At 46.8% G+C, this 14,567-nt stretch overlaps 1 protein-coding gene across 4 annotated transcripts in view; it reads right to left on the bottom strand.

Moving 5' to 3' along the window:
- Window positions 1-14,567, bottom strand: part of CLMN (calmin) — a 101,008-nt gene that overhangs the window by 12,102 nt on the left and 74,339 nt on the right. For all 4 annotated transcript variants that reach the window (XM_036882039.2, XM_036882040.2, XM_036882043.2 and 1 more), the window contains exons 3-8: window positions 9,883-9,978; window positions 7,401-7,484; window positions 5,545-5,637; window positions 3,564-3,754; window positions 1,409-1,602; window positions 450-532 (exon numbers count right to left, since the gene is read on the bottom strand). In XM_036882039.2, the coding sequence (XP_036737934.2) occupies window positions 450-532; window positions 1,409-1,602; window positions 3,564-3,754; window positions 5,545-5,637; window positions 7,401-7,484; window positions 9,883-9,978 (741 nt within the window). The remainder of the gene's footprint in view (window positions 1-449; window positions 533-1,408; window positions 1,603-3,563; window positions 3,755-5,544; window positions 5,638-7,400; window positions 7,485-9,882; window positions 9,979-14,567) is intronic.

Below are 14,567 nucleotides of genomic sequence, written 5' to 3'. Positions count from 1 at the left end.
AGGTCTGATCCGGCTCCAAAAAATCTGGGAGTACAGTCTGGGGTTCTGGAAATAAAAAAGCATGCATTTGAACAGTCTTTGTCCTTTATAGTTTTTCAGACTCTGGTAAACCTGATGAGACAGCTAAACTGTTCCAGCTGACATCTAAAAAAACCAAGTAGAAGCTGATCCATATTATAAATGAGCATGTTTTATAATCTTAATAAAGTGTGGCATGGGAAGAGGTTTGTGAGAGGTGTAGCTGTCTCTCTGTCCTGCTTGTAAACATACTACATGTTATATATGATTTTGAAATTAAAATGTGGCAAGACAACTCTTGAGGGACTTGAGATCAAGTCTTGATTATCATTGCTTATCACAGGGAACATCGCCCGAACCCCAGTTTTGTCTGATGGCCAGCGGATGGAAATGTAGAGTATTTGAACCGAAGGTAAGAAAAACAAACATACGGCTTCCAACTCCGGGAAATGTTCTAGAAACTGTGCCACGTAAGTCACAATGGACTGCTCGTCCGGGGTGTCAACCATGATGTCTGTTAGGAGAGACACAGGAGTTAGGACACAGGGACGCAAGATTTTTAAATAGGTTCACAGGATGCTTGGTGGCAAAGAATCCCACAGACCAATGAGGGTTTTACTCCTTATTTTACCCTTGAGGGAACTGAGGACCAGAGAAAGTGAATGACTGGACTAAATCCTCACAGCTGGCTGATGAACAGAGGCGCTGGGATATGTGCCCCAGCCTTGTTCCCAAGGGCGTCTGTTATCCCGGGCTCTCTCAGGCCCTCTGCTCTGAGCAGCCAACTCAGGGCCGGCTCCATCAGCAAGTCTGGTGAACTCAGACCCTTACTCACTGCTGGAGACAGTCCCAAATTAGCCTAGCCCTTGAGGAAAGCGATTTGACAGACAGAGCTTAGCACCTTTTAAAGTACTTTCCAACTCTGTCATTCTGCTGATGAGATCTGGTCCCAAAGGAAATAATTTGGGATGCACACAGAGATCTATTCAGTAAGATATTTACTGTAGCATTACATATATAAATGTGATTATTTCTGAAACAACCTCAATATCCACCACTGGTAGAAAAGCTAAGGTAATTGTTGTATGCCCAGCAATGGACCATTATGCAGCCAATAAAGGTATAGGACAAGGACATTATAGAAACATGCAAATACTTATGGCATAATTATAATGTTAAGGAAGAAAAAGTATGGCACAAAACTATACATATACTGAATGATCCCAATTCTGTAAAAATATTAGATATGTAGAAAAATACCGGGAGATATAAAAATGTCTTCATTAGATTTTTCTGTGTTTTCCAGATTTTCCACATGGACAGCATGTGTTACATATGCAATACAAATTATTAAAAAGAGAGAAAGAGAAAGAGAGAGATCCACTGCTACCTTCTGGCTCCAGGAGCCTGGGAATGTGAAGGGCATCGTGTGCAATTCTGAAAGCCTTTTCTAGATTTTCCTGCATGGAGTCTTCCAGGGCCTGCTTCATGTCGACCAGGCTGGGGTCAATGGCCTTGATCACAGCCAGGAAAGCCATCCCACTTCTCCAGCTGCCCGCAAAGTCCTGCACAGCCACGCCATACCTGGAGAGACCATGCCACAGTGGTGGCCACAGTGCAGGTTAGTTACAGACACAGTGATAAGGAGGTCAGTGGAGCAGCCTCACTGGCCTCTGAGTGGGGTCAGGAATGCTGACCTTGCAAGGCAGACACGCTGAACCCTGGCACAGCTGCCCCGAACCATTCACATTTCCATTTCCAAACAGAATAGAAAGGTGTATGTCACACACAGAGGCAAAAGATGACCTTGAGTTTCCAAGTCCACAGATGAGGAATGATTCCATATACTGCTCGTTTCACCAGTGATATTCAAAACATAGCAAGCAAGGATGTGTCATGCAATAAAAATGAACCCCGAAAGACCCAGGTTCACCCATTCTGTGCTTCTAGTGCGACGGCCTTGGACAAAATCACATATTCTCTCTGAGCCTCAAACTCCTAGGTTATAAAATGGGGATCATCTCACTGTGACGTTTTGGCAGCTGTTGTGGGGAAGTATCAGTTTAAACCCACAAAAGCAGCCATGGAATATGGTCACCCTTTGCAATGTAGGGAGCTCACAGAAGCCACAGGCTCAGTGGCAGCTAGTATTATTACTAATATAAATAAAATTTTAAATTTTAAAGTGAGGGACAAAGATAGATAATCCTGCCAGGCACTAATTTCCTTTAGAAGCCTTCTTTTAGAATCCACCCCCACTGATTTCCCAACTGTGGCCACTGAACTCTCTTAAAAAAGCACCTTTTTATTTAGAAATCATTTAAGATTCCTAAGAAGCTGCAAAAGCAGGGCAAAGAGCCCCTGTATGCTGTGCACCCAGCTTCCCTCAAAGATGGCACCTTATGTTACCACAGCATATTAACAAAACCAGGATGCCGACATTGGTACGTGACGGTTAATTAGCTACAGACCATATTTGATTTCCCATTTCATTCTCAGGGGTGCAGAGTATAGCACCATGAGATGCTAGCATGGTGCAGATTCCTATCACCACACACACAATGGAGACATAACAGCACCACCACCCTGAAGACAGTACCCCGCCCTGACAGTCACCCTGCCTCAGGCAATGGGTCCTCTTTCGGTTGATTCATTTTTAAATGACATTTAATGATTGGTCACATTTATCAACACAATCATATTTGACCCCCTACTTGGAACTCCAAAGATCTAACCTCTCTTCTATTTTATTTTTTCTTCCACACATGGGGAGGAGGGATCTGATGTCTGTTGAGTGCTTGTTAAGTGCTGGCATCCTGCAAGCCACTCCCCTGGAGTGATTCCATTTAACCCTAAGTATCCTGTAAGGCAGACGGTAAGTCACTATCCTGTAGCTGGGGCTTGGGGAGGTGACTCACCAGGACCTCCCCAGTGTGTGTTCGGCACCGCTGGGGTAGCCCTGAGTTGGTGGGCCTTTCTGCACACATGACCTAGCTTTCTACCATCCCTGCCCACGGCCCATAGGCCCAGTGGCGGTCAGCCAGTGACCAGTGAAGGCCTGATACAAACCCACTGAAAGCCCTCATCTGCAGGCACAGGGCCAAACAGGAGGCTGGAAACTTTGTTCCAGTTCACCTGTCTTGGTTTTGGAAAGGCCAGACCCAACTCTGAATATGTATAGCTTTTATTGCCATTAGTCTTCAAGTAGGTACAGACTCTGACAGACACCCTGAAGCTTAAAATAAATATGTGTATGTTATTAGGATCTAAGAGACATCTCCACTTTGGGATTTAATACAGTGAAAGCCCCTTTGATTTATACTCAAAGCCTCCTGTCAGTTTTTGGCAAACCAAACATTCTATGATGCAATTTGGTATGTGCAGAAACCGAAAAACGTACCGCATTCCCTGTTCTGAAAGTCTACATAAAGCAACAGGCATATAACTTCATAAATGCAAATGGCCCTTCCCTCTGCCCACCCCAGGGAAGGTCCCTCGGCCGGACGGCAGTGTGGGGTGGTGGGGGACAGGGCGCTGTGCCTTACTTCCTCGTCTTCCTCTGCACCCACGCCAACAGGGTCCTGATGGCCTTCCTTTGGTCTTTCACTGATATGGCCACGCTCCTCTCTGCGGTGAGTGTGGGTGGGAAGGAAGTGTCTGGGTCTGTGCCCGCCGAGCCAGGTGACAGGCTGGAAGGTGGAGAGTCTCTGCTGAGGTTGCCGGTGAGCTCCTTAATCTGAAAGGAAAACATCATGTCGGACCTCCAGAGACAGACCCAGTGTGGACCCTCGTCTGACCCGAGGCCACACGGACCCGGGTTGAAGGGGCAGCTCAAGCAGAACCAGCACTGCAGACAGGAGAAACCCCTTCCTGACGGTGTGTGTCAGGGGACAGGGCAGTACCCACACTGGCCTGGCCATTTCCTGTGGCTTGTAGTGTGTGCAGAGGCACTTCACAGGGAAGATCACCCCTTCCTGGAATCTCTAGCTCTGGCCAGAACCTGCACACAACCCTGCTCTACACGTTTCCTCTCACGGCCAACCACTCCCAGAATGCATCATGCTACTTTAAGCCCCACTGCCTATGCTCATCCTGGTTATGCTGCCTGGACGTCCCTTCCCTCCATCACTGAATTTCTGGTTTCTCAAAATGTGGCTCCTACCATATGGCACTTGTGAGAAATGCAGAACCTCAGGAATCAAAATCTGAGTTTCAGCACTACCCCCAGGAGACTCAGATGCACAGTGAAGTTTGAGAAGCACTGGTCTAGTGCACTCCTACTCATCCTTCAAAACCCTGTTCTGGTGTCACTTCCTTTAGGAAGGTTTCCTCATTCCTTTACCACTCTGAGGCGGCTGTTCCTGTTTGGCGCTCTTAAAACACTCTGCTCATACCTTGACCATGACTCTCACCACAGAGTTCTATAACATGGGACTGGCTTGTCTGTGATCCCAGAGAGTCGCTAGGGCAGGACTTTGTATGTCCAGAGCAGGACACAGAGGAGAAACTCAAGAGACATTTACTGAATGGATGCGTGAAGATCTGTGCTGGATGTAAGACTTTGACCTTTTAACATATCTTTAGGATGTTTCCAGCATCTATCAGAGAGTTTAATAATGAGCTCAGTAACTGAAGCCTGCATATAACCCTGTACCACTGACAAAAGGCTTTCCCACATAGCATCTCTTGGAGTTCACCACATAGTGTGACCACTGCTCCCATTTTGCAGAAGTGCAAACTGAGACTCAGAGAGACAGAGCCTCTGGTTTCAATTCAAAGCTCACATAGAACTGGAGCTATTATCTCCAAACCTTGTCTGTGCTCGTTCTTCTCTGAAACACCAGCATTGAGCAGAAAGCCCCAGCAAATCACCTCTGTGCAGATCATTTTTACCCTCAGGAGGGCAATTAAACAATGAGCCCTGATTTTCTATTTCAAAAGAGGGGAATTTTAGAAGTTGAAAGGTCAGCTTTCTGCTCCCTCTCCATGGGAAAGGGCTTGAGTACAGTTTTAAATGCTGCCTTCGTATCCCAGCCACAGATCCTGTCCTTCCTTTATAAAAATCTGCCTTTGCAACTAGAGGCTGGATTTGTTAAGGATGGAAAAACAAGGCCTCGCCTGCCACACATGCCTCTTCCGAGAGTTTTCCAGACAGGCTCTTTAACTGTCTCTGCTGAACAGGAGTCATTTTGTTCACTGAACTCTACCAAGTTCAATTTTTGGTCACAAATATTTCCCCAGTTCTTGTGACACTTTAGAAAAAAAATCAGTTCTCGAAGAAAGCAGTTAACTCGTCCCAAGAGAACAGATATACCCTTCTGGAGAAGAACTCACACCACTTTTAAAATCACAGGGACTCAAAATCTTGAGCAACCAGATTCCTCTGGTTCTTTTTCAGGAAACAGAAATGTCAAAATCTGTCAGAAGCTAAATCTCCCTGTGTCTCTTGACCTGGCCCCACTCTGTTTTGTTGGCACTAAGCAGACACAAGGATTTCCAAGTATAATGGAAAGGAAATTATTTTACCTGGAAGAAGAGGATTATGTTCCATATCAGCCCCAGAACCAGGGAGGGGTTGCCATCTGCGATTTCGGCTGCATCGATGCTAACAAGTTTTACCTGAAGAGAAGCAATTTATGAGCTTAACACAGGGTGTCCAAGAAGGCTGAAACCTGTTATTTTTCTGATGCATTCATGAGCGTGTTTTTTCTCACCTGTACCATTCAGCACAGCCCAAGGACCCCCCACCCCAACCCCGAGTGCAAAAGTGTATGGAAATGTGTTTAATAAACACATATGTGGTACTTACCATGTGCAGACACTATTCTAAGCTCTATGTAAGTATTAACTCAGTTTGTCCTCACAAACAACCCCACAATGCTGGTACTTACAATATCCCTACATTGTAGGTGGGGAAATTTCAAAGAGGTCAGTGTAACATGACCAGGACATACAGCTAGTAAGGTGTCAGTCATTCTTTGCAAGGGGAGATGATAAGTGCTCACTATGCCTGTCTGCATGCTGCACGACCACCACCCGACCACCAGATTTAATGCACCTTTGGACACAGACCACTGACGTTAGCAATCATGGACCATGAATAGGAAAGCTAATTATCCAATGCTAACTAGAAATAGGGTGTTGGGATAAGGCTTAAAACCAGAGTTTCTGTATCATTACAAAATATCCTACAGATTGGTTAAAATGTGCCTATTGTAGAAACCTTTGGGAGATTCCCTATTTATTTAACTATGTTCTGACCACAGGATGACGCTCTTGGTGAATCTCTAAGGCACTGGTTCTCAGAGTGGTTCCTTGGACCAGCAGCAACACACAGTAGGAATTTGTGAGAAATGCCCATCTCCCCTAGAGCTATGGGACCAGGAAGTCTGAGAGAGGAGCCTTGGCGGCTGGGATGTGGACGGGAGAACCAGGCTTGGCAGCTCAGGCTTTTGAATGGGAACGTGTGACACTGAGAGCTCATTCCAGGGGCTGTGGCGGAGGCAGCGCCGTCCTTCCCCCAGAGGCGGGGCCTGTGCCATGATGGCCACACCCACACGGGTCCTCGGATGGGGGGGTGGCGTCTCTGCAGCGGTCCTGGTTCCCGACATCCCTGGGGACCATCCCTGCTTCCCCAGTCTTTCAAGCCATTCTGTGTGCTACCCGGCATCCTCTCAACAAATTCCTTTTCTGTTTAAATCATCCACCGTCTTCTATTGCTCACCATTAAGAACCCATAGTGAATCGTACTCAATGATGAAATTTTACTGTACATGCAGCCTGAGGGGTCTTTACCCAGATGCACTGATGAAACATCACGAAGGGGGAGTCTTGGAAATGTCAGCCCTCTAGGGCTGTCCCTTCCCATCTTTGACGGGCATGAAGCAGAGTTCAAAACACTGAAAAAGCTAATTTAAGTCCAGAAAGTTACATTCAATGGGAGGATTTTGTAATTTTTCCCTGGCTCATTTAATTCCCCTTTCCTCCCATCCTCTGGGAGAAATATTCTCCTGTATTCTGGGTTCTCAGAGGAAGTGTTCCACTCTGACGTGTTCGCTGTAATTTTATTCACAGGAATGAAAAAGAAAATGTCAACTGAATTCTACCGCCCTGGGAGCCAGCCTGCTGCCCCTCCCTTCCTACGACTGGATGACCATCTTGAGTTTTCAACCTGATGGGTCCAGCGGGGTAGGCAGGGCGTCAGGGGCTAGCTCTCCAACGGATGGATTAGCTGAGTGAGTTCTGTTAAATTTAAACTTAGTTTGACCATTTTAGCAGAGTCCCCTTTTCCTGCTTCTCTTGTGATCGGCACTGAACTCCCAATCACATTCTTTTGGTCCCAGGAAGGGCTCATGTTAACGAGATGCATTTCAGATACTTACATTGCTATCTTCCAAAAACTTAAGTGCTTTGGCTATGTTGTTCAACCGAAAAATACGATGGGATGAAGATTTGTATTCATGCAGCTGTAACACAAAACAGAACAGGACATGGAGTTCAACCGGCAGGCGCTCAGTGCCCGGTGGTGCTCGTGGGCATGCTTTGCTTTTTCTTTACCTTTTTTGTATTAATCTTAGGAGAAAGTTAGGGGCTCACAGCTAAAACTCATCCCTTATTTATGGTTCCTGGGACTTAACTCACTCAAGCTGGTGAACGGGGGGGACTCCAGAAGGGTTAAACAAGGGACAGATTTGTCAAATTTTTCTCTCTGACCCTGATCTGGGCTTTTGATGCTTCTCCCTCCTCCTGAGACCTTCATGACTTGCTCTGCTCGCTGAGCTGATGGTTTTTGTCAGGGCAGGGAGCACTGGAGGGGAGCGTCACCACACAGCTGCTAAATCATCCTGCAAGTCCCTCCCTGGCGGCAGCAGATGTTTCTGTTTTCTGGGCAAGAGCTTTGCGGACAGTGAGCCCAGGTCAGATAGATAGAGGGGGCGGTGGGGGGACAGGAATGGGGGAAGAGAGAGGGAGGGAGGCAGAGAGACAACAGGCAGAGACAGAGAAGAGAGGAGAGACAGAGAAGGAAATACAGACAGAAAGACAGAGATGGAGAGAGAGACACACACACAGAGAGGGAGGGAGGGGGGTGCTTGCAGAAGCTAACACTCCAACAGTGTTAGTTATACATCTGGAAGGGCCATGGAGGAAACTCATCCTGAATTGAAGCTCGGGGATGCCCCTCAAGGTGGGTGGTTTACATTACAAGGCAAACCAGTAGGTGTCACACCAGGTGGGAACTACCAGGCCCAGCTCATGGGCAAGTGGACGCTCCACTCTTGGCTGGTCTTAGAAAACCTTGTAGGAAACCAAATACTATTTTCACTGCTGTGGGTTGATCCTTCATTAGACTTCACTGTGTAACCAGGCAGCCCCCTGGGAGTGTGGTTTACGGGCAGCTTCCATGTTGCTATTGGGGGAGCAAAGGTGGGAAGGGTTAAGGAATGTGGTAAGATTCTAGCTACATTAGATCTGAGAATACAAGAAGGGGCTCTTGACTTTAAATCTACGATAAAAAACAGATCTGGGGAGGTCGGCATGGACTGAGCTGTGGGCTGGTAGCTCTGTCCATTGATGTACTTTGATTAGCACAGTGGGTCACTGAGGCCGATTCAAACACTTGACCTAGAGCCGGGTTTCTCAATATCAGCACTACTGGCATTTTGGCTGGTTCACTGTGCCCCTCAGGGGACATTCAGCAGGGTCGGGGACATTTTTGGTTGTCACACCCAGGAGTGCTCCTGGCATCCTTGGGTAGAGACCAAGGATGCTTTACATACCTTGCAACACCCAGGATGGCTCTCCAAGACAAAGAGCTATCCAACCCCAAATATCAGGAGTGTTGAGGCTGAGGAACCCTGCTCCATGACAGAGGGGGAGGGCTGACCTGTGCAGAGATGTATGCCACGCACAGAGGTTTGGCGACGATCCAAGTGGAAAGAACCTCAAGAGCAGCTAGTTCAATTCAATTTCCTCACTCGGCAGCTCCCCCTTATCCATGCTTTGGCTTTGCACAGCCTTCAGCTACCCGTGGTCAACTGTGGTCTGGAGCAGATGATCCTCCTTTTGACATATGGTCAGAAGGTCTGCAGTGGCCTAATGCCGCGTCATAAAGCCTACGCCATTCCCTCTCGCTCGCAGCACACAGCGAGCAATTCATCGTCTCACATCTCCACAAGAAGGGTGAGGACAATGCAAGAGAGACCACAACCATTTAATTTTTATTACAGTACATTGTTACAACTGTTCTATTTTATTCTTAATTATTGTTAACCTCTTACTGTACCTAATTTATAAATTAAGCTTTATCATAGTATGTGTGTATAGGAAAAAACATAGGATATATAGGGTTTGGTACTATCTATTTACAGTTTCAGGCATCCTGTGGGGGTCCTGCAGCATATCCTCCACAGATAAGGGGGGACTTACAGGAAGGTTCTAGAAGCAGTTCTAGTTAGCCGTGTGGATAATAAAAGTTGGTTGGTAAGATGCCCTTCTCCTCAATCTTCCTGATTCTCAGCCATTATTCTAGTTAATACAATGGTTGGCTAAGTAAAGTTTAACCATCTAGCTCTAAATCTCATTTAGAACTCTGTTTACCTTGAACAGACTCACGGAAAATACTGGGCATTTGTTTATTTATTTACTAAAGTAGGTTTGCCAAAAAGAAGAGATACTGCTTAGTTACATATGATTATATCACTCTCAGTCGCTGAGAAAGGAATGTCACCTTTCCAAGTCTCTTGTCGTAGAATTTACACATGGCCAGGTATGTGTACAAACATATAGGTCTGTCCTGAAAAGAAACCTCTGGCAGCATTTTCCTTTGTGTTTAATTTCTTCCTGACCCTGCTGTGACATACGTACCAGATTTCGCCCAGACAGGACTTCTAACAAAGCCATTAGGATTTTGCCATCTTGTATATCAATGAACAAATCTTTGACTTCTAGAGGTGGGTCGCACTAGGGGGGGAAAGAAAGCAGCCGGTTAGTGGCCCGTGTGATCTACAACCCTCTCAGAGCTGCCGCTTTCACTCAAGAGACTTCCGGTAACCCAGCTCCACACAGGAAGCAAGGCTGGTCCGAGGAGGTGACATCCAGGCAGTAGGTGTGCTGGAGAGCTGGGGAGATGCAGTGTCTGGGCCCTGACCCAGGAACCCTTGGCCCTTCTAACTTGAGATCTCAGACCTCCGAAGTACATTATACTCACATTTCTCCTTAAGGGCAATAAGCAATGGCATGTCCTCCCTATAGCCTTCCACTGAATTAAATAATTCTAGTAGGGCTCACATGAGCTTACCTAGTACAAGCCCTTCCCTTCAGATTTGGGGAAACTGAGGCTCACAGAGGCTGGGAGATGTGCCGTGCTTAGTTAAGCCAGCTCCTTGGCACAGTCCTGTTTCTTCATTAGGACATACTGGCTGACCACGGATGCAGCCCAGACCCACACCTCGGCGGCATGGCCCTGGCCAGTGGCCCTCTGGGCCTCAGGCCCAGTGTCGGCAGGGCCTGTCCAGTACTGCTCAGTTTCCACACGTGCTCCTTCCCATGGGGCTAGTTGTCACTTCATCAATATTTAGTTTGACTCTAGAGGTGCTGGGATCCTTGGCAGAGGAAGCCAGGAAGGCGGCTGGTGTGTGAACCTCGGGTGAGAGGGACTGGAGGGCGGACGGACACACAGCCAGCCTGCTGAACAGCTGGTAGGTTTGGTGAGAGGAAGAGAATCTTTTCTTCTACCCTGTGTTTGTAGGTTTGTAAGGAATTCAAAAGTTGAGAGGCTGACTTGTATGTATATGTTCATGAATATTTATATGTTTAGCTACAAAAGTAACAGATGCTCATTATAACAAATCAAACTAATTAAAACTGCATAAAAAAGTTAATCAGCTGAATGCCACTCCCTCTATTCCTCCGTGAAATCCAGGCTTCTTGAGATAAACCAACGTTATGTGAAGGTGACATTTCACCTGTTTCACTATGGAAGCAAGGGTGTTAGACACACCTGAGTTCAACCCTAGGCTCAGCCCCCAACAGGGACTTAGCCATGGGCATTTTCCTTAACCTCCCTGGGTGTCCTTACCTGCAAGATCTCAGAGGAGGGAGGCTGATGAAATGAGATCGTGCAGGTAAAGCACGTGGCACTACCCGTCTTCCCAGATTAATACCATCAGGAACACCAGCTCACCATCAAGGGGCTTCCCTCCTGCCTCCTTTAGTAAGGCATTCATTCAGGGGGGAATGCCTCACACCCATAAGTGATGAGAGGGACACATGCTTAGCTGGTACCCCTCCTCCAGGAGTCATCCTTTCTCCACCCCACCTGCTTCTCTTTCTGGGTTCCCTGGGCCAGTAAATGGCAACCTCAATCTCGGGTCACCCGGAACCATTCCTGTCTCTGGGGGGAAAGGCTATTGTCCAGTCTGGAGTGTGGACGGGACCTGGGTGGGAAAAACCAGACGCCCCCTGGTTTCCTCTCTGGGCCTAGACCTGGAGAAGCCCACTGTCTAAGTGAACAGACACTGTGCTGTGTCTGCCAGGAGTCTGGCTGGATGTGGCCTGGAGTTCCAGGGCTGGTTGGAACATGGTTAGATGCTCCAGCACATGGATTTGCAAACTGCGTTTCCTGGAACCCTACGCTTCAGCAGAGCAGCTTTGGCGTGTCCTATGGGGCTGAGGTATGTGGAAAAGGACGCTGATGCACTGTGTCCACTACATCAGTGAGGTCTACTGGCCTTTCTTTAGGGTTCCAGGTAAGACTTTGCTAAAAGAAGGTTTCTGTTGACTAGAAGAGCCTGATAGCTCCTTTCATGCAGTATGGTTAGGACTCACTGCAAGAGTCTCTGGGAACAAGGCCCAGAAACATGCCTTTTTAATCAGCTCCCACCCAGCATGAATTCAGTTTACCTTTGGTATCGGGGCCTTTGGCCACATTAGAATAGTTAGGTGGGCACTGTCTCTCCTTAGAATAGACTGTCTCTCTGCTCCCAGGTACAATGAAAGGGGGTGTTCATATTTGGGGGCTGGGGGTGGCAGCTGTGACCACCAGGGACTTCAGGGTAAGGAAAGTCCTGGCAACATGGAGTTGTGGTCCAGGGACTCTTTTCTCTGGGAAGGCCTCCTTTCCACGATAGCTTGGAGGGCCATGTTTTCTTTCTTTATTAAGGAAGGTGGCATTTCCTTACTCCTTATATAAGCCCCCAGGCCCCCTACTTAGTCAAAATACAGGGTGATTCCTCCCACAGGTGCACAGAAAACGGCTTTGCTTCAAGGGCAGCAGAAACTTTGAACCACAGGCAAATTATTTTCTTAGCCAACTCCCGCAGCTCCTTGGGCATTCCACACCGTGCATGACGGCATCAGGTTACTCAGAGTCTTACGGAAATGTTATTCCTGTTAATGCGAGGCAGAAAATGTGAGACCCGAATAAAACAGCCCCTGATGGATGGACTAACAAAATTTTCAGTTACCAACCCTGACCGTGGCCAAGCCTTGCTTTTGAGTCGAACCTGAAGAATAATTTCCATTGACAGTGTCTGTGAGAGCCTCAGCAGCAGCAAACGGAGCCTTGGCTGGGGTCCATCCCGCATGAGGGCAGGAGGAGAAAATGAAACCGTTCCAGTGAAAACACTCCTCGGCCCCAAACGTTCCGTGGGCTTCATGAGATTGGTATGGCCAAGTAAACAGCACCCCCAGGGCTTTCTTCATGTTCTAACTCCTTCAGTAAATTAAGGAATTTTTCCAGAAGCCAGAGACTCAGTAAATATTTCTGACAGCCTTCAAATTGCAGTTAAGCTCAACTCCCCAAGGAGTCCCCGGTTTCCTTTACATGAAAGGTTGTTCTTGAAAGTCTCAAGGTTGGAAACATGGCTGTTAATTTTGCCCTGTTTATTAGGCATCACGTTCAGGTGCTATCTGATTTATCTTCAGTGTGGGTGCTGCCCACCTGCCCCAAAAAAGGGACAGGAGCATGGCCGAGGGGAAAGTCCGTGACATGACAAATGCCAACAGGCCCATCCGGGGTGGTGAGTGAGCGCCTGGGTATTTGCTACATTACCCTCGTGACTTTTCTGTATTTATTTTTTTTAATTTTTTTTAAAAGAAAGAAAGAAATATGCCATCGTGATATTCTATCCACCAGGAGGAATTTTCCAGCTACCCTGACACATATCAGGCATTAATTTAGGAGTTCAATCAACTTCGGTTTAGGGAATGGTTTTCCTTTTTTCCAAAAATAACACTTGGCTTTATGAGAACTGCCGAAAATGCACCAATAGTCAAAGCAACCAGCAAATGATTTAGCATGCTTCATCAGTGATACAAAGTCTTTCACCTGGAGAGTTCAGGAACCTCCAGGGTCAAGTGTAACCCATTCTCCAGGAGGGGAAAAGAGGTGTGGGTGGTCAAATGCTGCCTGGCAAAGATTATAGGCCTAAAGGTAAATTATGTGAATTAGAATTTCAGTCAAGAACTCCATTTCCTAAAAACCACATTTATTTTCTCTGCTTTCTAACCATTTCAATGATTTCCTCTAAGAACCTTTCTTCTGGGTTAATGCTAAGGAGAGTCAATAGTTACCCTTGTGGTTTTCAAGAGGAGAGGAGAAAAGAAAATACACATACCTAACCTCACTAAAGCGGGGTACTAGAATATGACCAGTTTCAAAAAGAAATGAGATGACTGAATGGATCTGTTTGGACAAGCAGATAATGGAATCAAGAAGAAAGAAGTGAAGTGAGTAAAATGAATCGGGATAGATCTGACACTTATAAAGAGGAAAATAATCTCTCCTCTCTCAGCCCCAGGGCAATTTAGGCTAACCTCCTATGTAAGGAGGGCTCAGATTTCTGCTCCGAGTCAGCCAACCGTCCACCTCGCAGCCCTGCCCCCCGTCTGCTGCTCATCCTTCACCTGCCCCTCGGAGGACCTGGGTCGGCTGCTTTTGTTTCATGGTGTGCGTGCACAAGGAGCTTGCAGACAAAATGCAATTCAGAATTGCCTGGCCAGAGAATGTTCGAGAGAAAGAAATAGGGGCGAAGGGCCATTAAGTTGAATGTGCAAGAGAAGCCACAAGAAGACCTTCCTTCTTGGGTGTGGAATTGCAGGAAAACCACTGAATTCTCAAGCCTCTGTTCCTCAGCATGGGGTAATGAGGGCTGTCATGGGGATTAAAGGACATATAAGACACACTGAGGAGGACGCCTGATGCACCAAATGGCAGGTAATATTACTGATCAATAGCAACATTATGTGATGACCAAGGGAATCTGGACTTGCTAAAAGGTGTCAAGAGTTGGGGGATAAAGGGGCACAATAATTTGCAACCACAATATAAGTTGGTCACAGGGACAGTAGGACAGCATGGAGAATATAGTCAATGATTCTATAACATCCTTATGTGTTGATAGATAGCAACCCCACTAGAGGGGGTGAGGATTTAATAATTTGGGTAACTGTTGAACTACTGTGCTATATACATTTGAAACCAATATAAGATGGTATATCAATGAAACTTCAATAAAAAAACAAAAGGTGTCAAGAGTTCTGGCATAAAT

This window comes from Manis pentadactyla, chromosome 11 (genome assembly GCF_030020395.1).
Source record: "Manis pentadactyla isolate mManPen7 chromosome 11, mManPen7.hap1, whole genome shotgun sequence".
Taxonomy (NCBI): Eukaryota; Metazoa; Chordata; class Mammalia; order Pholidota; family Manidae; genus Manis; species Manis pentadactyla.
The sequence above is the reverse complement of the archived record's forward strand: the minus strand, read 5'-3'. Positions and strand labels throughout refer to the sequence as shown.